This window comes from Oreochromis aureus, linkage group 13 (assembly GCF_013358895.1).
Source record: "Oreochromis aureus strain Israel breed Guangdong linkage group 13, ZZ_aureus, whole genome shotgun sequence".
Lineage (NCBI taxonomy): Eukaryota > Metazoa > Chordata > Actinopteri > Cichliformes > Cichlidae > Oreochromis > Oreochromis aureus.
This window is the reverse complement of record NC_052954.1, coordinates 27,636,070-27,663,914: the sequence shown is the minus strand read 5'-3', so window position 1 is coordinate 27,663,914 and position 27,845 is coordinate 27,636,070. Positions and strand designations below refer to the sequence as shown.

Below are 27,845 nucleotides of genomic sequence, written 5' to 3'. Positions count from 1 at the left end.
TTGAGATATGGCACATTATGAAGATGCTGAACCTGTTTTAGTACACAGACAACTATAACTGAAGTACTTTGATATTGTTTTTCAAAGAGGCTTTTTTCTTAGCATTTCCAAGTCCATTTGTGGCCCTTTATTCATTGTGCACATTGGAATAAAGGGTGCGTTATGACGAGAGGTACAAATTTGGAAGCAGTTTGAAACCTCAGTCCTGATTACAGCAAAGTATCTTAAGTGTCTGTGTGTCACTTCCACTGCTGCAGCTCCAACTGCTGACTGTGTTGATAAGCGGACCAAACCACAACAACTAACTTCCCATTGTTTTCAGAAAGACATCACCCACTTCACCTCACACAGTGTGCCTCATGTCTCTCATTCCTGCGTCCCTTCAAGGGCTCTGCTTTAAAGATCGAAAATCCCTGCACTAAACACGCAGATGCTCTGCTACCAGCCTCTATTTAATATGTGTGTGAGTGGAGCAGTGAAGTGGAAAAAATAAGGACTGTGAATTGGTTGTAAAACTCCAGGCATGGTGATAAAAGCTGGGGCTTGTTACCTGGAACATGTCTGTATTGCTGTCATGGGTGTACTCCACCACCACCGTCTGGGCTCGAGACAGAGTGTAAGAGATGCTGTGCTGGTCTTTGTTGCTTATGGCCTGGAAAGACAGAAGGAAGAGATCAGATCAGCAACGAAAGCAGAATCAAACCCTTCACTTAAAATGCAGAAGACTGAACTGAGCATGTTTTATATCAAAAACACCTCTGACATGTGCTCAATGATCCTTGCAGAAAATAACAGATGCACACAGGAAGGGTGGAGATGTGTAATCATTAACTGGACCCATGTTCTTTTTGGTCAGTTAGGACCACACACAGGACAGAAACGGACAATCGCTCTTCCAGACTGCAGCTAAAGCCTGACCTGAGTGTGAGTGCGTGTGTGAGTCAGGGAATAAAAGTGTGTGTTCTCAGAGAAGCCATTATGTGCAGATGTCAAACCAAAAAGCACTCTCTCACACATATACACAACTACAATTCCCTGATCGTTTAACAGATTTTAGTGGATTTCTGGGCAGTCTTTGGGCTGATGATGGAAACACATGAATGTGTTCTTCCCTGAATTTTGCAAGAAAATGCTCAGTTACCTTCCACTGGACCGCTCACATTTGTTTCTCTTATAAACCTTGACCATGTTCCAGTTAAATCCAATGTAAAAGCCATTGTCCAAATATCTTTTAAAACCTTGACAAAACCTTGTACCTGATTTTTTTTTCCTTGTTCTGCAAACTCAGGGAAGCTCTGCTGAGCTTTTTTTCCTTTTCTCTCTTGACAATTGTGTGTGTGTGTTTGTGAGATTCATTGTGTGCAGTACTTTAATATCACAGAACAAAAAAGCAGAGTTTCACAAAAGCCTTTGTTGGAACACTGCAGGCCAAAACCACTGAACCAGTGTTTGTATTTGACGTTTTCATACAAACAATATCCCACACCTACGCAGAGATGAATTAAAGAATGCAATTTTCCATCATTAAATGTTTAGGCCATATGTTTAATGAATCTGACGGCTGCAGCTTTGTGATCACTTGTAAGTCTAAAAGGTCGTGTTTTTGTGCGTCTCACCTTGGCTGCTTGTGGAGAGCAGGCGACGTGAACTGTGCTGGGCTTCACCCCGTTTGCCTTCGGCCTCTTGCAAAGTGCAAAGCGGCTTTTACGTCGCCCCCGATCCCCGTTGGGCAGAGAGCCATTGTATCTGCACGTACACAAACACACAAACATGAACACACTTATGCATGCATAAAACAATAGGGCATTATTGTCTGGGCAGCTGCATAATACGCTGGAAAAAACAGTCATTGTGGAAAATGCTTGAGGCCTTTTAGCACACTCCCTCCAAGAGCCTAAGACTACAGGCACACAAACAGCAACCTATACTTTTTATACATGCCTTTCTACAACAGTACATCATGTGCCCCAAAACAATAAAGCCCTCCAAACATAACCCTCGAAAGGCTGAGAAAATAAACACACAGAGAGACTCATTTAGACTGATACATGGCTGAAGAAAGGAGAATAAACAGAGGCGTTCCCTCCAACAGAAAGGAGTCTCTGTGGCTCTCAGCAGCACTGTGACTGCGCTGTTGTGTCTCTCTGAGCGCGTTAACATCCTGAAATAAGAAAACATTCATCACTTCTGTCCACATTTGAGCAGGTCAAAGTGCCACTGATTACCAAGACAGAAAGAAAAAAATGATATCTGGTTCATCCCTCTCATAAAACCTTACACTTTCTATTCAGTACAGCAGAAGGTAGGCGCTCACTCGCCCTCACAACAACACAATCAACAAAAGGAAGCCATTAAAGCAAAACAGGTTGAAAGGTAGTTTGAGTTTCCAGGTAAAAGTGCCCACACAGGATTTCAGGAAGTAGTTAAATTATTTCAAAACAAATTCCAATAGAGCTGAAGTTATTTGTAGTTGCTTTGTATCCAGCAAAAACCCCCACAAAAAAACCCCCCAAAAAGGACAAAAAGCTGATAGCATTGTTTTTATTTTTAACAAAACAAAACAAAACAGGTTGAATGTTACACACTGGATACATGTTAAAAGTAATATGTAATTCACTGGCATTTTATTAGGTACACCTGTTCAAAGCAAATATTTAATCATTTATATTTGATATATACGGCAGGAGCTCAGCGCTGTCATGTGACATGCTGAAGTTCAAACAGAGAATCAGAACAGGGAAGGTGATTTCAGATTTGACTTTTAAGGTGGCATGGTCCCACTAACTGTTGATCTACTGGGATTTTCCCACACAACTGTCTCTAGGGTTTGCAGAGAAAATATCCAGTGAGCCACAGTTCTCTGGAAGAAAACGCCTTAATGATACCAGAGGTCGGACGAGAAGCTGGAAGCAGTAAGTCAACAGCCACTCAAATGACCACGTGTTATAACCCAGTTTTGCAGACTAACATTACGTCAGTCATAACACACACACACACACACACACACACACACACACACACACACACACACACACACACACACACACACACACACACACACACCACACACACACACACACACACTGGCAGAAGATCACACCGGGTGCCACTCTTGTCAGGTAAAAACAAGAAACTGAGCTACAATTCACACAGACTCTCCTGGACAACAGAAAATTGGAAAAACGCTACCTAGGCTAATAAGTCTCGACTTCTGTTGCATTGTTCCTGACCATGTCCATCCCTTTATTACTACCGCTGTGAGACCATCTTTGAATGGCCCTGCAGCAGCATAACGTGCCCCAAAGCTCAAATCATATCATATTAGTTTCTTGAACATGACAAGTAATTTAATAAACTCAAACGGCCTCCAGAGTCACCAGATCTCAGTCCAGCAGAGCACCTTTGGGATGTCGTGAAATGGGAAACTCGCATCATGAAATAAAGAAATCTGCAGTAACTGTGATGCTGTCATGTGTTAAAATGACTCAGTACTAGCAAGGTCTACCTAATAGGGTAAAATAACGTGAAAGTATATGCACATTCAAGGACAAACTAATTGTATTTAAAAAGTTCTTGGGACATTTTTGGAAAAATGTGGAAAATTTGGATCTTACAGAAAGTCCATCAGAACAGTATGTTGCGCTTTTTGACCTGCTGAAAGATTTTTGGCTAAAATTGTACAAGAGGAGTGGTTTGTTGCACGTTGGGCTTCTCTGACTTAGTTTATTTGTACAACAAGGAAATGCAATCACACATAATTTGAAGTCTGCCACTAATTATTTAAGCAGACAACACATAATAAATAGTCTAAGCAATATTTACATGTATTTATATAAACACACTACATTTTGGTTTTGGTTCTGTTTGCTCATTTATGGAAAATTGTAACAAACTTATTATTGAACAAAAAGAGAGAAATTTCCAAACACATCGGATCCGTGTTTCTCTCAGTACACAGATGTTTTACTCGTTATTGCACACACATGTTTCAGATAAGCCGTCACCAGTGTGAAGTGATATTCCTATGAGCGGTGCCACGGCTTTATAAACATTACTGCATGCATAAACACTGCTCGCTACTTTAACATTGTTATGACATCCAGAAGCCACAGACGTTATGGTATGAACTCTTCTGACTTATACCTTAACTGCACTTTACGTCTCAGAACACATAAGAAACAGTCACACATAACTTAAGGTTCAATTTGTAGTCTTTCAAAGAGGTAATCTTTTTCATACAGGAAAACTATTCATGCAGTATAAGCACAGTTGGAACGTGTCTCCGGCCAATCAGACTCTTGAAACAAACCCACCCCCTCTATGAAGTCCAGGTATGACAGACGACACAGGCGGGTTTGTGAGGACGCCCAGCCTCCAGCTAAATGTTTCTCTGACTTAGAAGATCTGGGATCAAACAACGCTTGAAGGGTTTATGAGTAACCATGGTGAGAGAACAGAGCCACGGCAACGTTTGGGAAGAGTATCCATGGCAAGACTGTAACCATGGTGAAGTTTAGCCCGTATCCAGAGCAAGGGCAGGGCGGTCTGCTGGAAAGAGACCAAAGTGTTGCTGGCAGTTCAAAACCAGGTTCCCATGGGTAGCAGTACTGCATGCATGACACAAATATTCTCAAAACAAAAGCAGAAAGGTCAAAGATCGGTGACAAGTTAGTGTGTGTTCATGATTGTGCATGCAGGTTGGAAGACAGGAAGAACCAGAGTCAGGAAAAAGTTAGTCTGAATGTGCAGATTCATACTGTATTCCTCATTTCCCACAGGTAGCAACAAGCTAGTATGTCTGTGTGTGTCTGTGTGTGTGTCTGTGTATTCACTCCAAACACTAATAAACTAAATCCCAGTTTGCAGCAACAAGGTAACACTCATACAGTAAACCTATAAAAGCATAAAGGCAGGTAGTGTGAGCAATTACTTCTCATGCATGAGTCACTCTCTGTGTCTCTGTTTATATGTGTAAAACCAAGTAGCAACTATCAGGGCTGAAAAATAAAGTGAGCAAGGCCAAAAACTGCAGTTCCTCTAGTGGACATTTAAGGCCAGCTCTGATAGCGAGCCAGTCCCCAAAGACATGTTAAAAACATACAAGTTTAACTATAAAATGATTACAGCCTATACAGGGCTTAGTTTATGTTTTAATAAGACATAAAGTTTGGGTGTATGATCCCATTGACTGACAGGTGGATGCTGACATGGGTAAATGTAGTCTCCAAGGCCTCACCTCTATTATGAGATCTCCAAATGGGGCATTTGGGAAAACCTGACAAATTATCTGGCTTATTGTTAAATCTACTAGTCCAGTCACCTTTAATGCTGCAATAGTGCTGACTTAGAGTTGGTAATTACTTAAAAAGATGTTGTGCTTTAAAAAGTAGGCATTAAAAGACAAAATAAACATGATTGTAATAGTTCTCTCCGTGAGACCTGTATGTATGTGTTTGCACAGCTGTGAAGTATAGGGAATCACATTTATGATTCATGAGGATTTAAGCCACACGGATAAACTAATAATATTTGTGGACACACAGTTAAGCTCACAGAAATGATGCATGCAGACAGACAGAGGTGCACTGGGGGAGGGGCTCTGATTCATCTAGTGGCATTACAGCTGTTTAAAAGCCCCACATGCATGTCCAGAGCGCCTGTAAACAGACCATCCCCAGAGACACCACAGCATTCCTCCACATTAGGCTACTAGCATTACTGGGCATGAAACATACTGGACTGGAGTTAGGCGTTTAGGTCAGAGACAACAGTGTGCTATGCGTTGATGGGTTTCTCTATTACTATTTGTGGATCTGTTGTCAGTTACACAGGCGACACAAACAGACGGACAAACAGACATTCAGATGGGTGGAGTTTACAACAGCTAAGCTATTTACTTCGCAGAACCATGAAAACCTTCCTGCTGCCTTCCAAGTAATTTATTGCTTTGCCTTTTGTCTCCCAACCCCCCAGCTAGCAAAAGTGCAATCATCCTGATTTGGCAGGAGGTTTTATGATAGGGAAGAGGTGAAAAAGAGAGCCCTGCTTTCTTGAGCTGTCACCCATCATGCCAGCTTTTGTTCTCCTAGTGATTTATTTAATTTCTGCTGAAGCTGAGAACAGGAGGATGCTGGCAGCGATTCAAGCTAAATCGAATGATCAGCTCAATACAGTCACATTTTTACATTTTCTGAGGATTTCTTCAACAGCTGCTTTCTGATAATTTATTGCGAGACATTTGTTGTTGGTGTCACAGTACAATTTGGCTGCAACTAGAGCAGCTGAACACAGTTTTACTATGGGCCAGTTGGGATCCCATGAATGGCTGGAAATATGTAGTGCATGAACACAGTTTGATAAATAAAAAACTAAAAATATCCTGGATATCGTTTAGCAAAGATTTAGTCCACATAAATCCCTCAAAGTTACACCATTTAGTCAGTGTGGGTAACTAAATACACAAAAACCAACAAATCAAACTAAGTCTGCAGCTGGCTAAGATTTGGGCCTTTGCCAGTTTTAATTGACAAAGGTCTCATGTGTCTTTGAGTTTTGACACATGAGACTAGAGCAATGCTACTTTGTGGCTCAGTCACACTAGAATAAAAATAGGATAGTAACCTCCTTGGAGAAAAGTTGCCCAGTGATTGCACTGAATATTTTTGCTTTAAGATATCAGAGGCTGAGCGTGCAACACCCTTTACTTTTGGATGGCAACTTTAAATCGCAAGACAATCACAAAGGTTGTCTGGTATGAAGCAATCTGCTTCCAAACAACTGTCGTCCAAATCAGACAGACTGCAAGCGCACTGAGACACATAGGTGAAGGTTTGCAAATAATCATGGCTTCATTTATAAATTCAGATTATAAATTCAGATTGATTGCCAACACGTTGTGCAACCTGACCACAACAGATTGGTGATTTTTGTTATAATACAGCAATCAACTGTGATAAATGAATAAACAGATTGCATTATTTGACAGCAGACTGAGCCAGTTTACCTCTTACCATCTCGACACTTTGAAGGTGGCAACTAACTGCAGGTGGTTGCAAAGTGGTCCTTGTCCTCGAAGCAACCATTTCAAAGGCAACAGTAAAGCTCATAAGGCTTTATCTTGTAGACAAGAAAGCTCGCAGCGTGGCTTGAGTGCCAGTGATGTCTTTACTTTACTGTGATAGGTCAAAACGCCTGCTGTGGTGCTAATGTGAGGGTTAGATGCTCAACTCCAACAGTGACCACTCACAAAACACATGCAGTTTCAATGAACCCTGTAAAGGTTTAAAGAGCAGCCTCAGTTGCTGCACAGTATGTATTTGCTCATGTCATGGAGCAGCGAGTGCCTGTGTTGACCTTTAAAAAAGGGAGGCCTGACCTAGAATCAAAAAACTAGGAGCGGAAAAAGCAGAGCAAAACGGAAAACTGGGGTTCTCCCTTGTAAAGGCATTGAACTGAGTTTACTGCTCACTGCGGTTTTCCACTAGGGAAAATTTCCACGGTCATCTCCCTGACAATGCTGCTCTAGCACAACCCAGAACAACAAACTGTGAGTCAGCTGTGGATCCAACTATGTGCGTCTGTGTCTCTGTGTGTGTGTGTGTCTGTGTGTGTGTGTGTGTGTGTGTGTGTGTGTGTGTGTGTGTGTGTGTGTGTGTGTGTGTGTGTAAGACATGAAAAATGTGTGCTCTATGGTCATAAATGTGTGTGCGTGCATGTGCATGTTTGTTCGTCTGTGAACGTGCATGTAAGGAGTCTTTCCGACATCTGCATTCCTCTGTGGAGTGGGCTGGGACAGGGACCAGAGTGGAATGCCCCTTTGGGGAATAAACAAGAGATACATACAGATAGAGGAAGTCCTCCACTGTCAGTTGTTACTGGAGAAAGTGTGTGTGCAGTTATAGTTATGTGTCTTCTATGCTGAAGATGCAGGGTGGAGTGAAGGGTTGACTATGTGGACTTGACTCAAAACAAATCTCAGCATCCACTGATCTAGTAACGCATCGAGCAGTGTGGTTACTGTCATGTTCAATAAGTCCAAAGCACCACTCTGTGTGTTCTCAGTGCATGACCCTGTGCAACTGGATAAAAATATCCCTACTGTTTATGCTGCTTTGTGGAAACACATTCCTTTTGTTTCTTTTTGGCATCTTTTCAAAAGAATCATTCTAAGCTTGTCAGAAAATATCCACAGATGAACTGACCAATCAAGGTACCTCGAAAATTTCACTGTATTTCTCTTGCAACCCCTATTATGTTTCTATAATTCTCTTCACCAGAAACAAGCTGAACAGTTAAAACACTATTAGTGTTTTAACTGTTCAGTGAAAAGGTGTTGCCGGTTCTTTAGTGCTTTTTAAAACTTCTTTAGTTTTTGTTTTTTGTTGCTGGTTTTATATCTATAAGATGGTTTAAGTGACAGGAGGTTAATGAGGATGCATTAGCTAACTTATTAGCTCAGAAAGGGATCAACTTAGAGAGCCAACATTTATAGAAAAGTGTAAATCAGTGCTGAACGATACATTACATTTCTGTAACCAACCACTGTCAGTCCAGCATCTGGAATGCCAGATAATAACTGTGTAGCAAAACACAGTAAAAAAAAACAGCTTTGTGGATTCCCCCAATCCTCAACAGTGACTATATTCATCATGCATGAGCATGAAGGGTATTAAGGTATTATCTGTCCGTGTTTTGAGGGTGAGTCTTGATTTATGAAGCCAGATTAACAGTACTAGAACTTACAAGCAGCAACCAACACATTTAATTATTAACCAACCATGAATCAGATTCTTTAAACACATCAACAAATTAAATACAAATATTATAAATAATTTTCATGAATTTGACGACATCTAAAAAAAGTGAGAGACATGAGAAAAAAGTGTACAAAAATTGTGCTTTCAAATTGAGGAAGACTTAAAAAACATGATATTTTGAGTATTGAGGTGCCGGGTAATTTAACAAATAATTAGGCAGATTTTAATTTAAGCTTACTTTTTATTACGATTATTATTCTAGCATCATGAAAACATTTCTGTTTTTTCACCACGCTACAGTATTATTTGGCCTCTATGTGCTGTTGGCTATGAAATAAAACAATATAAAGCTTTTATGAGGTGTTGTAAACGCATAAATGCAAAAAAATATGGGTCATTTTAACCCACTGATTTGTGCTTGCTAGGCAGCATGATGGTGTTATGATACATCATGTATACTTCAGCTTTTGTGGATATAACTGAGATGTTGCTGTCATGGGATTAAAGCTACAGCATGCTCTCATAATGTGCTGCAGGTGCATAATTGCAAAAATTAGGTCATTTGATCCCATTACTATGTGGTTGCCAGGCAAAGTGATGGTGTCCTAATAAATGAGAACTTTTGTGGGTATAAGTTATTGTGTTGTTGTAGTGAAATAGAAACGATACAATGCTTTTACAAGGTATAGCTGCATAAATGCTAAAAAAAAAGTCACATTAGGCTGCTGTTAGGTGGTTGCTAGGCAATGTGACAATGCCATCATATCTGATATAGATAAGAACCTTTCTGGGCCTAAGATGTACCTGTGTGTCAAGTTTGGTTGCTCAACTCCAGATCCTGTGGGAGGAGTCGGCGGCCCATAATCAAACACACAGAGTTTGTCTAATATAGTAAGAAGATTTACAGACAAGAATAACTGCATAAAAAATAATACAAATTCAGAAATGTGTGTTCTGGATGTGAGGCTGAGTATCTGTCATCTGCTTACCCTAGCACAATGAGCTCTCCATACTTCACTGGCACTTTGGTGGAGGCGGTGGTGGAGATGTTTTCCTGCTCCGGGGAGTACATTGGGCACGGTTTATTGAGGTCTGGAGGAATTGGAGGCAAGGAACGATGGGTGAGATGCAACGGGGTCACGGGAGGAAGGAAGGGGCAACGAGGGAAAGGGAGGGGGTTGGTGCTGATCGAATGGAGCACTGGGGAGAAGAAGGAGAAGAAGGAAGGGGAAGGGTCAGCTGAGCCTCAGCTCCACCCTGTCATGCTTCATGGGTCCGTCTCTTGTAGCTCCACTTGTTCTACACTGAAAAGTGACAAAGACACAAAGATTAGTGTGTTTACTCACAGACAGTCCTGCTATCAGATCATTTAGAAACACACTTTTCCTTTTTTCTGCAGTTTACTTCACTATTTTCACCTCGGGCTGAGAAGTAAAATGACCTTAAACACTTTACAAAGTTGGGCAATCCTTTCATCTTCACTTAGAGAATAAACCACAAGTATAAGATTTAACAAGCCCTCAAACATGGAGCTGTCCTTTATAGGGGCTCCACATAAGTCCTTTAATGCCACTTTAAATGAAGATTAATGAAATGACATTAAGACCAAATCTCCGTGTACAGGGATCAAAATTACAGGCGGCTGCAGCCACAAAACTTTGTAAATAAGACTTATAAGTTAACCCCATGAAAGATGATAATTAAAAACAACAGAAGTAGAAATGAAATAAACAGATAATTATAAATGAGACCAGAACCGATGACAGATGGAGATAGATGGAAATGATTTGGTAAGTTTTTCCTGCATCTTCACCAGTGTTGGTGTCGACCAAAAGAATATCCAGGCAGTCTGTTCCAGATTACACGAGGGGTCGAGCTGGTTCACAGTTTACAAGCATGTCTGAGAGATATTAAGGTCCCAGATGTTGCAGGGCCTTACTAACAACCATTAAAATTTTAAAATCAATTCTAAATTTAACGCAGAGCCAAAGTAATGACCTCAGAACAGGTGTCATATGGTTATATTGTCTTTTGTTTTTAAACTGTGGAATGTCTGAAGTCAATTAAGATGCTCTTTTGATATTCTTTTAAATGTCGCGGTCATATTATGACCATAATCAGGCCACATGGCCTGATTACAACATTAAACTTCCGCACATTAAATAAATAAACGCAAAGATCTACACCTTCACATGTCTGGATGGGAAATGTTTCTGCTGACTGATCTGGGTGTCTGCATATAGTGCTTTGAGTCATTTTCTGAAGTCAGCATTTATACACAACTTTCTAAATACACAGGAAATCAAAGAAAGGAGAAGAGAAAGAGAGTGTGTGTGAGAAAAGAAGGCATGAGAAAAATGGAGAGGATGGACTTCCTGTTACTTTAAATTTAACTCACGACCTTTCTTGTGTAAGTCCCCCTCTCTTCCAATTACAAGGTAAAAAAAACCAACCAAAAAAACAGCATGCACATCTTTCCAAACAAGAATATCATCACTTCAATTCCAGGCAACCCTCCACATATGAAGCAGAATATTCCCAGAGTGCCTATTTGCTTAGAGAGTGCATGAATAAAGTATAGGAAGTAAAGTGTTTTGATGACGAGTGGGGGTAGGTTTGTTGTTTCTCAGTACTCTTAGTGAGGCTAATACAGTCCCAAAAGACTGAGCGTTAGGTTCACACAGAGGCCTTCCAAATAAATATTTAAGGCACAATGCCCTATTTAGTTTGAACTAAAGGCAACAGTTATATGAGCGTTTGTGAAGCATCAGAGTACACAATTTAAAATCAAATCAAGCCCAAATCCAAGGATGTGGCTTGTAGATGATAATTAACCAACTCACAGAAACTTCCTTTAATAGACTAGACTTGTTTTAGGACCGAAGTTAGAAGAGAATCATCTTTGCATAGGACTAAAACACCAGAGGCATCAGTACCACTGGCCTCTGTCCAGAAAATAAAGCTTGTTCCAGGGGTTGGTTTTCTTTAATCTGAGATCAACTGGCCACTAAATTGCTATCGAAGGTTTTTGTTATTACAGATGTGTCTGACCTGACTGCAAGACCTCAACTTGTGGTTAGAATTACTTACTTAGTGATTCTTAGTTTGTTAAATAAAGTCTGAATTTGTAGCACCAAAACCACTAATAACAGGTGTCCTGTGCAGCATGGCATAGGTGAGCGCCTAAGCCATGCTGCAGTTAAAATGCCGTCCTCCAGAAATTACCTAACTATTTGAGCAGAAATTTCTCAGTTTCTGTGTCAGATGTATGAGGTTTCAACTGGAATCTAAATGCAAGTAGTTAATATGAATTTCTGTTATTGTAGACGCAACAGATCTGCTACAGACAGCAAAATACTTGTGATTTTCGCAGAGTTGTCACAGTTAATCACCATATTCTCACAAATGTAAGATTGCCACCTTGAGCCCTGCAATCACAAACTGACAGCAGACGACCTTATTGCCACACCAAAGTGGCTTTGAAGACAGCAGCTGACTATGAATGTTTGCAGACCTGGTTTCCATCTCTTAAGCAATCATCTCAAAGGCAACAAAACTGCACACTCACGCCACACGGTCGTAAAACTTCTGCTCGTGCTGCGCACTCCAATTACTCCAAGTCTCCATACCACCAGCATCAGTAGCATTCTATAGGTTGAGGCAAACTAGCCACTAAAACACTTTTACACTGTACATATCTCTCTGCCCTGCTGTTATCACAGATGTGTTTAACTCACTTGTCATCTTAACAGAACGAATTATCACAGTAACAAGTGTCAAATGAACTGTGACTGAGGTTTTCTTACCTCTGGAACAGAATCTGAAGGTTCAGAGGAAAGCTTTTTATGGAAAGGCATCTCTCATCAAATTATTCCAGAAATGAAAAAGCTGCTTCCCAAAATATCAAACAAATAAGCCGTTCTGCTGTTAAGAACAGTGCACACATGAAATAGAAGACACGGTACAATGCTGTGCAAAACAAAGTCTGATATGATTTGTTGCCCTCACTTTTAGAAGTCTGCTGATTACGCCTACAGCTCATATGCTCAGTGGGTTACTAGGAGGAAGATGCCTCTTTGCGCTAAATGGTAAATGCATACACTTAAACAGTTCCCACACAGAAACAGGAAGTCAAAGTGTTTATACCACCACAAGCGCCGCGTTCAGGCTGATCAGTTGTGACAAGCTGTGGGTATCAGTGGTGCACCCAACTCTCATTTTTTCTACTGCTTCTACATGTCATGTGCAAATTAAGCTCGCAGTAGCTCAAAACGTTACCTGGAGACGAGTAAATATTACAGCAGAGAGCATGGGGAAACACTGCATTGTGGTTTACACTTGAGTGGCAGTTTCTAGAGGTGAGAACTCATTTACATAATTTAGTTCACTGGTGAAGAAAGGCTTTCCCAGGTTCAGCTTTGGACAGCTCTTAATGACCCAGAAACCTACTTCTTGGTCTTGCTGACAGTAATCTGATCTCTCGTGATAACATGAGAAAAAAATAACATGAGGGAGGAGTTGTTTTTTTAAGTAGTCAGATGAGGGCATGCTATTAATCATCACAATTTAGCTTTTTAGGAGCTACACGCTTTACATGCTAAATGCTCATGCAGTCATGAACTGCTTTACAATCGTATAATCATATAAAAGATCAACGCAGCCACAGTGATATTACTCACTGGTTTTGGACTACGTTCTCTATTATTTTTTGGAGCCAGAGGTGACCATATTTAGATGCCTGACACCTACCTTTGTCATGACACCTATTCATCAGATGGATAAACTCTAGTATCCAAGTGGATGAGCTCAACCTGTGAGCTTTTTAAAGCTCTAAAGTTGGGCATTTCAAAATTAGTGTCTATATTGGATGCAGTTACCATGACGTCACCCACAAAACCTCAAAATCTGTTTTTTCTGCCACCATCTTGGCATTATGAAACCAGATGTGACAAGAATGAGGGGGACTATGTTGGTTAATGGTGCTGGTTAACAACTGGGAAATCCTCCTTTCTGAAACTTCAATATGACTGGAAATGAGTGACTAAGCCCATAAACTCAGATGTCATGGCCCAGCACTGCTTTGCCATAGAATCCTATAAGACAAGAGCCCCTTTTTGCAACCACAGATAACTTCTTTGTGGCCAATAAAAAGAGCTCGAGTTTAACTCATGTCTTGTCTATTTGAAAACTAAAAAACGAAAAATTGGTCCACTCCAAGGATTGGCTCCCCTGACACAAACAGAGTAATATAGTGTACGCTGTTGCCAGGCAGATTACCAGGATTTATACATCGGGGAAACCAAACAACCTCTGGCTAAGCGGATGTCACGACACAGAAGAGCTACCTCGTCAGGCCAGGACTCTGCAGTCTATTCACACCTACAGGCCAGGGGACACTCTTTTAATGATGAGGATGTACACATCCTGGACAGGGAGGAACGCTGGTTTGAGCAGGAAGTCAAGGAGGCCATTTACGTGAAAAGGGAAAGACCATCTCTGAGTCGAGGAGGGGGCCTAAGAGTACATCTTCTACCATCTTATGCTGTGATTGCAGCCATTCCCTAACTCTCCTGAACGGTACTCATGGCCATTGATCAGTGGTTGTTGATCAATGGTCATGAGAATTTGCATATTAATGAGCAAGGAACTGTTCTCACAGCCCATTGTTCCTTCAGTGGGCTGGTTTCAGTCATTATGCAAATGTACTGTTTATAAGACTGGGAAAACCTGCAGTCAGCTGAGACTGAAGAAGTCACTTGGATGAGTGATGAAACATTTCTCCCATTGAAAACGCTACATCCAGATGAACAGAATCAACGTTTTGAGATTTGAAAACTATTGTTACTACACACCAACAACGCAGCTATATTCAGTGTTAGTACATACACATTATTTTTATCTGATACAATGGTCACAGTGTCAGATTAGCTGATTATTGTATTTGACTGAGAACTTGGTAATAAAAAAGACAACTGGTGACGACCGTGTGCTCACAGAATCACTGTGGAAGATTCACAAAAATTCCAACGTGCTGTGTCTGGTTCAGACTACACAATATCAGATGATCAGGCACGTCATTTCACCCCATCAGAAAGATTATGACTTACTTAGACTAGCCAAAACTGTTGTGGCATTGCTGACACTTTAAGAGCAGAGTTCAGCAGGTGGTGAGAAGAGCAGTGAATCCTCTCAGCTTATCCTGACACTAGACACTACTGTGAAACTAGATGCAGCCCACATGCTCCTCTTACAGAAGAGGTTAAACCCACTAACCCCAAACCTCGACTCTGAATTATCAACGCACATGAAAACACACATCTTACTGTACACAAACACACACGTGTGCACAATCAGCAGTGCTGAGCAAACTGTTGGCTGGCTCACTGGGAATCGATTTTTTTTCCAATGGATCTAGACGTTGAAAACAAAGCAAAAACAGGTCAGGATGCTGTGGGTTTCATTACTGGAAGCGGCTCCAGGATGTCTTTCTGTCTCAGCTCAGAAAAACCAGTAGCTGCCTCTTCAGTCACAACAACTGCACATTCTGGATTTTTCTTAAAACACGACAGTGAAAATGTGTTGGATGCACATTTATGGACTTCCACTCAGCCATGTTCAAACAAAGCTACACTAAATCGAAAGCGAAGTGGACCAGAACGAACAAAAACAATCATTTAATCTGAAAGTTATTTTTTGGCTAATAGATTAATCGTTTGCTCTACAGACAAAAACTCTGCAAATCTAATATTTTGTCACTGCTGGCATCTTCACATATTCACTTTACATGTCTTTAAAAACAAGTGGGTGCTTTCACTCAAGAAAAAAAACTGAGTAACTATAAAGAGTGCTGCTGATTCATTTTCTGGCAGCTCTTCTCTGCTTTAATTTGGTTTAAACTATTTGTTAAACTGCCTACATCATTTGCTTAAAGAATCGTCTTTCTGAGGAAAATAAATGCATTTTGTATTATGGACTAATAATATCCATAAACTGGAGGAGCTGAGGGGGAGCAAACTGTTTAAAAAGGACGTCCCCTGTACACATACGTTGCATACACTGCATGGGCGTGTATATAATTTTTTAAATGTGTGTGTGACTAAGCTCTCGGCCTCTGCAGCTCTTCATGACATAGAGCTCCGTGTGGCTGCATGCCAAGTGCTGCTTAGCGACCGAGACACAGTCCTACAACAATAGGGCCAGATCTCAGAAAGGCTGACTTTGCTGGCCGGGGTCACTGCTTGTAACGGCGAGCTGCTGACAGCAAGAACAGAAACCTCAAAATCAAAAGCCTTCTGAAAAGTTTACTTCAAGAAGGCACCTGCTATTCCCACCGGCTTCCAAAAGAGCTCAACACATGACGAATACACACCAACTTTTTCATATTTGCATGCAGGATAGCAGCTGTACTTCTTCTTTTTAATGCATCGCCAACTTAGCAACAGTGCAACATGTCAAACTGTGCTATTTAGTGTATGCCAATGAGCAACACAGAGCCATGCCCAGTGAAACCGAGCCTGCATCAGCCCCCCACGCCACAGACTCAACGGAGATCTCTGCAGGATTGGAATCAAGCACAATGCTTTCATGTTGAGTTAAAAGGTGTGCAGTGCTTAAAAAGGGTAGTGTTATGATAAGTTAAAGGCTGACACACTTTCAGGATCACAAAGCACAGCTTTGTTGAAACAAACAACATAACTACAGAGGCAGCGTGTGTTTCTCGGCTGGCAGGTCAGGAACCAGAAATGGGTCAGAAAATAGAACTAACGGGGTCGTTCCTGGTTCAGGAACTCCTGTTGCTGACCACTTCACGTCTATTAGATAGAGTAAATGGACCCCAGTTTAATGGAATGGTTTAAGAAAATAATTTTATTACAGTTCCAATGACTTTTCTTTGGCTCTGTTTGCAGGAAATCCCTTAACTACTCTGCAAAGTCTAGTGCATGACTGAGTGAGAAGGCAAGTCCTGATATGCATGAGCTGCTGGCCTAAGGCCTTCAGCTTGGCTCATGTGAAAACACCTCCCAAAATGGACACTTATCTACATATTAGGGACATTTTTAAGTGATTTAAATTCCTACTTTGGTGCCACAATTCCTAAAAGCAGCCCTAATGAAATCCCAACAGAGACGTAGCTTCAAAATAGAAGCTAAAAGTGCAGTGTTACTCTATTAACCTTATCCAATCTAAATCTAAAAACCTAAATGAAGGCATTTTATTGTTTGAGGGTACGTTTTAGGTGTAGGCCCTGACTATAAATTAGCAAGATTTGTCAAGAAAAGATGCCCAAGAGGGCACAGAAAGACTAAAGTAGGACTTTGATGGACACCTACGATTGATTAGGAAGGAAAGAAAACCAGGACCTCCTACAGTGCAGCATCTTCATTACTGGAAAGCGGTAATGAAATCCTCCTGGCAAAGTGGGTCATCCGATCAATAAATAATCACAGATGTCTGGTACAGAGTCAAAGGGGATGCCATGTTTTAGCCCTTTTGGACTAGATGAGGTATTTAATATGAAAATACCTGTTGCTATGTGAAAAGATAACCTGGACTTTGTTGTTTTTTTAGTGTGAAATTGTACATAATTAGAGAGGAGTTCTTTAAATTCTTTCAATTCCAGTTCTAACAAATTCCATTTTTTTTTACTTCCCCTTTATCTTAATAGCAAAGATGAAAGCTGCATTTGATGCTACTATAATCCAACACAGTGAATGGCGATGCTAAATTTTTTAATAAATGAGTTTCTGAAATAAAATCCACCTCATATTATTTTTCTTGAAGAGTCACATCGGCAAACTGCCCGGGTGTCTCCAAAAGATGTTATGAAACCTTCGTGTCACTCATTCACTTCCTCGGTGTTTCATTATGACATTGAAAACGGACCCAGTATTCTGCCTGCTTGGTTAACAGTAAATATAATCCAATGCAGGCAAAAAGTAGGTAAGCGTTGTTTTGTTAGTTTGGGTTTCTGTGTAAAAACGAGAATTCTACGTGAGGAAAAAAATAAGCTAATCTCATCACTTGTGGCTTTTCTGATCTTAATCAAACCTCTTCGTGACGAAGGCCATCATATGCCTAATCATCCCAGTATTACTGGCTCTCACCACATCCTCAAACACTAAGGCTTTTAGGCATCTCACACCTTTCATGTTTCCTATGAGTGGCATGCAAGCGAGGCGCTTTGAGCTCCCCAGCTGTTTCATGCTGAGCAGCAGAATCACGTGCGCTTCAAAAGCTCGCAGCTTTTTAAACAGAATCTCTCCCTCCGCCATCAGGCCGAGAAACACCGACACAAGGGGGGCTTTAACTTCTTTCCATCATGTGTGCATAAAACCAGAAATTATAATGCACCGCGCTAGTGTGAACTGAATTTTCCTGCGTCCCGAGCCCAGAGCTCACTTTACAGAAAGATGCTAAGTTCAAGACAACAGTGCCAAAGTCAACTCTGCAATCAAAGAACCCAAAGTCACATCTGCAGTCAGAAAAATAGTAGACATAACATGATTTGCACTACTGTACTGTCAATCGGTGGAGTATGGTTAGAGAAACTGCTGAATCTGCACACAAGCAGCTGGAAACAGATAAGACGGAGTAGGGAGAGGTGAGACATCTTCTTGAATGCAAACATCTGCTTTGCTGAAGGGTGCTCAAGCAAAATATCCAAAAGTCTTCATTTTAGTGCTGAGAGGATTGATCACTTAATTCTTTATAATTGCCCCTTAACCCTGAGCAGACTTATTTAGTCTACTTACTGCCAATAGAAAGAGGGAAAAAGCTGTTGTAAATAGAGGACATAGCAATGTAGAGCAGCAAGAGAGATGCTCCATGGTGCTGAAAGACAGCCGTGCTGTGACAAACTCTGATTGCAATCTGTACTGAAACCTTTTCATGTCACAGGTGAAAGCTTTTGAAACTGTGATGCTTACAAGTGAAATATCAGAAAACCACAGAAAACGAAAAACATCACACAGAAGATATTCTGAGCTACTTCAGAGATACAGTGGGTGTTGTCCTACTTTCCAACTGAATTGATAAAAATACTTTATTGGTAGAAGTGTTGGTTTATGGTAATGTCAGTAAGACACCTGCTCCCACCCACTGTGCCTTCCTCCGACACTCAGGTCAGGTTACTATTTCTAGGTACCAACCTGAGCTTATATCAAAGATGGTTACAGTGCAGCAAAACCAAAGAGGGTCCCCATCAACCAAAAAATGGTCGAATGTATGAGCAGCAGGTGGGAATTCATCATCAGAGTTCTATTTAACCAAGAAGTTAACAAGGCTGACTATGGCCAATACTCTTATCACTCCCCTAATATCGTTTTTTTTGTTGTTGTTGTTTCAGTTTTAGCACTCTGCTGATGTTGTGTTTTTTATTTTCTCTCCTTTTTTACTGTTTTTTAGATGTCAATAGTCTCTTTATTCTCATATAGAAATTATTTCTTTTACCTGCACAAGTAACCTTCTTCAGTACAGATTTAGGGACACTATCAAGATAGAGCACAAAGGAAGTTTATAAATATTCACTGTGCTTTTTCTAAAGTGGATTAAAATCTTTGTATCCTTATCCAGCGAGCAACAGCAGCTAATCATCTCACACCACCAAGAATGTGAAAAACAGAACTCTTTGTCCCCGTCACACTCCCAATCTGCCTAACCTGCGTTCTGTATGGAAACCAGGGTAAGCTTCTTGAGCTCAGCAGAGCACAGAAGACAAATCTCCGTGCAGAAGCTCGTGGCCTTGAGGAATGACCTTCACAGAGAGGAGGTTATTGCTGCTGTGGTCAAAGCCCCTCGGTCATAGCTGCAAATTTGAAATGTACTATGCTACTATCCAAAGCGCAGAAGCACCTTTCTGTCATAACATTATTCACTCGAGTGAAGTGCAAATGTAAATGTTATATGTAACTACGGTGACGGCATGCACCAGTCATCACAGGGCCTGAAATTCATATTTCCAAACCGAGGGGAGTATTTGGCCTTAAATGCTTCCCGCAAAAGGGATTTAGACACTTTGAGGGTGTTCCAGCCTGCTTTAGCTAGAAATAAGGCGGGCAACTTGGGCAAGACGAAGCATGGAGTTTTGAGAAGTTGACTTGTAACCTGCAAGTAGAAGTTCAGGTTCTACTATCTCCTCTCACTGATCTGTCAGCTTTTTTCTATGTGATGACATATTCATTGAGTTAATCTTATTAAGAGAAATAACATATTTCTTCAAAATATTACTTTAAGGACAAGTTTATGAAGTGTTTTGTTTTAACTCAGTCATTTTAAGTTGTCCTAAAATATGACAGAATAACAAAGATTGATATAAAGATGGTAAAATGGGAAACCTTTGTTGACACAATGGCAGCAATATTTTGTCTTAAGAAAGCAACTGAAAGAGCTTTAGTGTACTACAAAGCAGCCTCAGATTGAAGCTCCACTGTAGACTTCAAGGGTCGGGTTAAACATCTACAATTAGGTAAAAACATCTATTAAACAGAGCATAAGAAAAAAGAGAACAGCGTCAAGCTTACAACTGTGATTTTTATTTTCCTAGAAGAATCCCGATGTGGGGGAGGAGTGAGATGGCTCAAATCACAAACCTCAAACACCAGCTGGTTGATGGGAGAGCCAATTTCTGAGCCGACTCAAAATGTTAGCTGTCTGCCAGATTATGATTTCTAATTAAAGAAGGTTAAAAAAAAAAAAGAATAAAAACACAAGGATCGCAGCTGATCAGGAAGACCAGAATGAGTCTAACTTTCTGTGAGCTGATGAGTATAATTTCTGCCTCTTTACCTTTAATGGGAGCCGACAAGGTGTTTGTTTAAATAAATTATTAGCTCACCCTTTTCACATCCACAGAGCACTGAGAAGGCCTTTTCCACAACTAACCCGTCACACGATTAATCTTTGCAGCATCAGGTCAAAGTGCTAATAATCCAGACACTGACGCCCACAAACAAATTACAACCAAATGTGAAACAACAAGCTTGAAGCAGATGGCGGGGTAAACGTAACAATAAAAAAGCCTCACGGGTCTTGACATCAGTCGTCTCTTTATGGCTTTCAAAGAAGGAAAGAACTCGAGATGAAAGGCTTCCTGCAGGTTCTTGGAATGTCTTTCATTGTTTTTCCAAATGGTGACTAAAACAGAGCATTATCCAGCACATCATGCTGGAGCTTTTACGACCGAAGAAAAAAAAAGGAGGACTGCAGAGTCTTGACCATAAACCTCATCCTCGTAAGTGCTGTTGGTCTTAAAAAACCAGTTTCATCCTAACAAGACCCAATAACAAGTCAAATCATGTGTTAACCCTACAAATTATGGTTAAGTATTTTGGAGAGTTCCGTTTGGGTGTGGGAGGTTGTGTGTGGGGATTTTCTGTGAGCGTTTGTGTGAAGTGAAATGCACTTGTGTGGGTGCAGGCTCGTTTTCGGGGTCTGCTCTTCAGTGTGAATAGCTGCATGGGTGGGTCAGGTGAGGAAGATTAGTTTGCACACTGGGAAGATTAGATGCTCGATGATTCAGAAAGTGATCTGGGGAGCAGGAGGGTGAGCAAACGTGATGATAGATTCTCTCTCTTTTCTTTCTGTCTGTGTCTTCCTTTGTCAGCATGGTTAGATCGATGGACATGAACAGCTGGCGTTAACATTACAGGACATGAAAAGAAAGGAAAGAGGAGGAGAACTCTCAGGAAGTCACCTGGGACATGGCACGGAAATGGACTCTGTGAAAGGTATAAACTGTTTGTTCTCATGAGTGGCCTTCCATTTATGTCTACACTTAAGAGTCCTCAGTCCAGCGCCATGCTTTTTGGACTCTACTAGAGTAGCTCTGCACAATTCACAATTCAAAATGATCCCAATTTAATTAAACTATGCCCCTCAGTTAATACTGTATCAGGAATATACACACACTCACCAGACACTTCCTTAGGTACACCTGTTTAGCTGCTGATTAAAAAAAATCTATTCAGCCAATCACAGGGCAGCAATTCAGTGCATTTAGACACATAGACATTTTCAAAAGTCATTGTCCCGTTGGAGTTCAAACCGGGCATCACAATAATGAGGAAAGCTGATTGGTCGTTAATGCCAGATGGCATCCGAGTATTTCAGAAGCTGCCGATCTACTGGGAATTTCCCACACAACCATCTCTAGGGTTTATAGAAAAGCAACTTGGGGTTAGTATCTTGCCCAAGGATACTTGGCATGCAGACTGGAACCATGGATCAAACCACTAAAGATCAGTAGATGACCTGCTCTACCTCCTGACCTACAGCCACCCCACATCAACAGTTCAGGCTGCAGGTGGTGCCTTAATGGCGTGGGGGATACTTCTTTAGTACACTTTGGGCCCCTTAATACCAACTGAGCATCATTTAAATGCCACGGTGAGCCCATCTTCTCATGGGTGCTTCCAGCAGGGTGCCTCACCATTTCAGAAAGCCAAAATCAAATTCACAATGGTCCACCTCTCTGGCACCTTACTAAATCAATGCCATGAAGGATTAAGGCAGTTGTGAAGACAAAAGAGTCCAACCTGCTACTAGACAGGTGGACCTAATAACCAGTCTGGTGAGTGTTATTACAACTAAACAAAAAATCGGATTGATCCCCACAAGACAACTTTTGAATTCTGCATTCTGAATACTTTATCTTATGAACTGTTATCTAAAGGTGAGATAAGCTTAATGGTTCAATACAAACACGTACACTAACTGGCACATCTCTACCCGCTGCTTTCTCAGAACATGCACGACTGACCAAATGTAAAACAGAACATCGAAGGCTTTGAAATTGTATGAGTAACGATGAGTCTTGCTCAAAAGCAGTAAATTTTTTACAGACTGGAGAGATGTTCCAGAGGACCGCTGGTTACTGTCCAAACTGACTGGATGATGCTTCGAGACAAAATCTCAAAATCTGCCTGCGCTTGGCAAATGCCAAGCGTTAATTTTCCATGCTGCTCACACTCTCCTTCAGTGGTGTGACTTGGATTTAAGAAATAGGGCTTCAACACCTCCTACAATGTAAAATTTAAATTCTTACAGTTAATGTAAAGATTTTTTTATGTTAGAATTAGCTCATTATCAGACCATTTCTCTATCTATTAAACTTCTTTCCAATCAAACAGATTTTTTTAGTCTTAAAATAAACCCCCAAAGAGTACATGAGAGTCATTTCCATCCAAAGAAACTATAATCCAGCAGACGACCTTGTGTCTGGGAAATTCATGGCTGATGCAATGTTACAGAAAATTAGTATAGTGTGAATTACATCACCTGCAGCTCAGCTGGGTGTACACACAGAGATAAGATGGCATTATCAATAGCAGTCAAAGTGGGAATTCCTAAAACGCGCTGCTGAGTGGTAGCTTCGGCAATAAAACTGAAATAAAATTACTGTTTGTATGGCTGTGAGTGGTTTAAACGTATTTTAATTTTGATGTTATTTTGAGGCTAAATAAATACAGGACCTCACAGGACCATAGGATCATTTCTGTTGGGACGTAGACATGCCTGCAGCTCGGCCTGCTTGAAAGTGATTTACACCGAGCCAGCGTGTCGATGCACACAGGAAGTCCCAATTCCCTGCTCTCTCACAGACAGGCACACACTTATCGTGTTCAGGGGTCCCTGGAGGTGTGTCTGTGTGTGGTCCAGTATTTACACCATGATGGATGAACACATAGTGTCAGGCTAGAATCACATGAGCCCCATGACGCTGCTCGACAGGGAGAAGATAAAAACAGTGGGCACAGTGAGGCAGGCAGCGAGTCACGTCCAGCTCAGAGGAAACTGGAGACAAAGGGTGGCAAGTTCAGTTAACCTCCATGTTTAACTTCTAATAATGAAGCTAAAACACACTTTAAAAGAAACTCAACACACTACAGCTATAACTTCTATAATCCACACACTACAAAACTCTCTGGACCGATATATTGGGCAAATCCATGGACAGCTCCTTTTTTTCTTTTTTAGTTTTGGTGGTCTCTTTCCTTTGAATTTAACTCAATAAATAACATGAGAGCATAGCAGCTCAGTGTTTTGTATAAAGTTTGCATATCTTCCCACTCTTGAACTCTTAATCTTTGAGGTTCCCTTCATAATAACGGACCCTGCAGTTGTAATTTGTCCAAATTATACATGTTCTTTCTGTTTATTAGTTTTGCTTCTCAAAAGACAGGGCAGTCACCCAAAAATGATCATCTTTAGCTGTTGTGGTCCAGTGAGCTAATGTCTAAAAGCTCATATTTTACACCTAGACCAAAAACTTTGTGTGTGGTTGTGTCCCCAGATCAAATAATATGATGTTATCCCCACAAGCTAAATTATTTTAAGTCTTTTGACTCATTTTAGTTCATCTGGTTTAAACTGAAATGTTGAATTGATCCTGCCTGGTTGGGAAATTTATCAGTGAACCTTGACTTTGCAGTCCAACGTTGAAAGACAGACAAATTCAAAGAAATTCAAAACAAAGAAAAAAAAAAAATCCAGGATCTAGGTTTTACTGCAGGGTAATTGTGAATGTGTGAGTGTGTGAATGTGAGAGTGAATGAATAGTGGAATTGTAAAGCGCTTTGGGTGCCTAGAAGAGCGCTATATAAATGCAATCCATTATTATTATTAATTCCTCCTCAAGTTGCAAGTCTACTCGTCATCTCATCATGAGGTTAATCATTACCCAATCGATAGAATCCCATCAGCTATCACCTAATGTATCAGTCCAGTGTTTCCTGCTTTTCAATATTGCCAGTGTATATATGGATAATTAATAAGTAGGCCACGACTTCCTGTTCTTTATAGCCCAAATACAAATGCTCATTAATTTTGTAAAAAGACCATTTATCATCTAATGATAACAGATGGTTTTGAGACTGCATTTCAGCCACTGTATCCCTCTTTTGATTTACATATGCACTGTTTACTTGCATGCAACAAAAGCCCACCCAGATGTCGTCCATAAATACCAGTTGGAAGACAAACAAAAACCAAAAAAGCTCCCGGTACCAAAAACTGAATATTCATATTCATATATCAGTTTATTGTAACTGACTGCTGCAAAATATATGTGACTTCACTGGATCTCATTTGGTTTTGTTTGTCTTAATCATGAAAGCTGAGCAGAATTGTGATTTACACAAGAAGGGAGACTCAGCCAAAAACCATTAAAGTAAATGTGAATAAGCAGTAGACATACACGACTAGCTCAGGATGGCGCACATATGCTCTCTAGTATGGCAAATAAAAAATTAATTAGCTCCAGCCCATCTGTCATTTTGTATGTGAGGTAGAGTTAAATTTCCTCCCTTTTTACGGAAACACATTAGAAGACATCAACTCTCTGTGGTGTTTGGGCTTTCTGGAGTAACCATTAGCTTACACCGGAGACCTTATAAACTTCTACACAAAGCAGACCACTTTCCCATGTGGTGTTACTCAAACAGTGAGTCTACATAGACACTGTAGTGGCTAATATTTAAGAGGATCTTCCATAGCTGTGACGATGGCGGAAAAAACGAGTAGTCGCTAACAAGGCCGATTAGAATAATCCACTTTGGGCCGGATGCCAAGCACTTGACCGGAGGAAGTGTTGCCACAACAATGCTCGCACTCATCAGCTATGAACAGCCAGGCATGAAATATATGGAGCGGGTCAGGAAGGGGACTTGAATGTTAGGGACAAGGTGAGGAATGTAAACCTGAGCTGTGTTGCTGAAAGCACATGTGAACATGGTGAAGATGGCATCAAAGGTCAAGGGGCTTTATCTATAAATCAAAGCCAGAAGGAAACATGCAGGAGCATCCCATAAATGCTGCTGCAGGCTCAACACACCTCACACCTCCCTGGCCAATTTTAACTATGAACATGGCACATCCATTTACAAAGCATCTCATATTTCACTTCAAAAGTAAAAATGTTGCCTAGTATAAAATGGCAACACCTCCACCCACCAAACCACACACCCACCATTCCTAATGGGAGACTGGAGTCAAACCCCTCTGGCATCAAATTCCTGCTGAGAACTTAAAACAAACCATTGGTTGCTCCAGAGGCCCCAGTGGACTGCAGCTCCACAAAATCCAAGAGCGCACTCAAGGAAACAAGATCCACTCAAGGTCTTATAATATGGGACTGTCTGGAGGCTAGGTATATTAGAAGACTAAGTCCATTGTGAACAGAGGTGAATCTGACTCATGGCTAATGTGTCATGGCTCATCCCAGTATTTCCTTCTTTCCGCATCTTTACTCTCAAATAAAAGTAGCTCAGGATGAGTAATAAAAAACAGAGGTGGTTCCCATGTTTTTCTGTTTTTTTTTCTGAATAATCTCCATGTGAATCAGACTTCCCAAAATCTAACTTGGGCTGTGTTAAATTAAAAATAATTAAAATAAGCCTTGATTCCCCCCAAAACTGGCTATAGCAGTAAACCCTATTTTGTCTGGCAAATGGAAGAAATTAATTTTACCTCAAGGCCTCTAATACAAGACAAGCTCCAGACAAGCTATTTGCCAGACATTTGTAGAAATCTAGTATGGTCTCATACTACATAATGTGGCTATGGTTTTCCCGTGGTGCTATCAATTCATCAGTTTATGAAGGCACTGGCTTTTCCACTAACAAATATCCAGAAACCTTTAGATCTTCAAGTTACAATCATCTAGCAAATATTCACACCTTGAAACATGGAACACAAATTCCCTTTTGCTACAAAATATCTAAAAAAGCCAGGCAGGGTTGCATGTTAATATGTTGAGAAAAAAGGTCATACAGTTACTGTCACAGTTTGCCCCTGTGCTGCTTTGTCCACTGTGGAACTAAGGTATCTTTTTTCAGTTTTCAGGGAAGGTCTACTGTCTGGTTTTCCCGTGAGCTGCACGGGGAGGAGGATAACTGATGACAGAAGGCAGGGGCAGAAATAGGAGGGCTGGTGTTCGAGTTACAGTCTCATTAAAGATTCAGAGGGAAGAACACAGACTATACACACAGACGACAAACAGCCTCGTAGGTGGACGTGTAATGAGACACAAACCTACGCAAGGTCCTAGACGTGCAAAAATGACACGATCACAGAGGCAGACATATAATATAGGATGATTGCATGTGCGGTACATGCAATCAGACACTGACGCATGTGTACAACAAGGATGTTCTGTACTCACACTGGACATCTTAATACAAGCAGGCCATAAAAACATGGAATCAAGCATAAACATGAGGTCATAATCACAGTTGTAGAACAGGATATTACACTGAAGTACATTATTTCCTGGATACTCATCACAGTAATAAACTTAAACCTTTACTACAAAATGTAATCATGGATATAAAATTTTGACACCTGTGTGTTTGTGCAGTATGTTTTTTTCTTCATTATCTTCATGGTCATCGGAATCTCTTGTGTTTGGTGACACATGACGTCCTCATGTTTCATATCCTTCAGATGTTTACTTTTTCTAAGTTTGAAACCTCATGTGTCTATACTGTAAATGTTTGTACAACACCCAGGGTTTTCCCACAGATACAGATTAGACTGTGGCAGAGGTTGAGCATCTTGCTACCAAAAAGGACTGATATCGCCTTGCTCCTGGCGCACAAACAGCAGATACAGGACTTAAAAGCCAGAAGCACAGTTCCGAAAAATATGTAACTGCAAAGATACAATTCAGGATTTTATAGTAAAAGTTTATAAAGAATGACTAAAATTCTCCGAGCAAATGAGGATTTTCAGTTTCATAAAGAATCAGGATAAGTTGTGGAAAAACAGTATGTCTGCATAAAATAATCATAGAGGGTATGTTTGTAGACAGACAGGTCTGAAGTTAAGAAAGATTGGGGGAGGGTATGATAGAAAGAGTATAAAAAGCCATGTTTCAGAAGGAACTGGGTTTCATGGCAAGGAATGTGTCATCATAAAGGAAGGACTTCAAAAGGATAGTATAAAAATAGGATCCTCAAAGGATCAACCAACGGCAAACAGCTGCAAACGTCACTCTGAAATTAAACTTCTTTTCCTCATTTTGCTGTAATAAACCAGGGATCTTTAAAACAGAGTTGAGAAGTCTGAATAGACTAGAGGAAAACTAGGTGTTTT

The 27,845-nt window shown here is 40.7% G+C and overlaps 1 protein-coding gene across 5 annotated transcripts in view; it reads right to left on the bottom strand.

Annotated features, from left to right (window-relative positions):
• The window catches only part of peli1b (pellino E3 ubiquitin protein ligase 1b), a 58,285-nt gene that overhangs the window by 14,485 nt on the left and 15,955 nt on the right, over nucleotides 1-27,845 (bottom strand). For 4 of the 5 annotated variants that reach the window (XM_039621767.1, XM_031745590.2, XM_039621765.1 and 1 more), the window contains exons 2-4: nucleotides 9,746-10,060; nucleotides 1,617-1,746; nucleotides 551-652 (exon numbers count right to left, since the gene is read on the bottom strand). In XM_039621767.1, the coding sequence (XP_039477701.1) occupies nucleotides 551-652; nucleotides 1,617-1,746; nucleotides 9,746-9,828 (315 nt within the window). In that variant the 5' untranslated portion in view covers nucleotides 9,829-10,060. Of the gene's footprint in view, nucleotides 1-550; nucleotides 653-1,616; nucleotides 1,747-9,745; nucleotides 10,061-12,562; nucleotides 12,703-27,845 lie in introns of those variants that run through there. The other variant, XM_031745589.2, reaches the window with a different exon arrangement.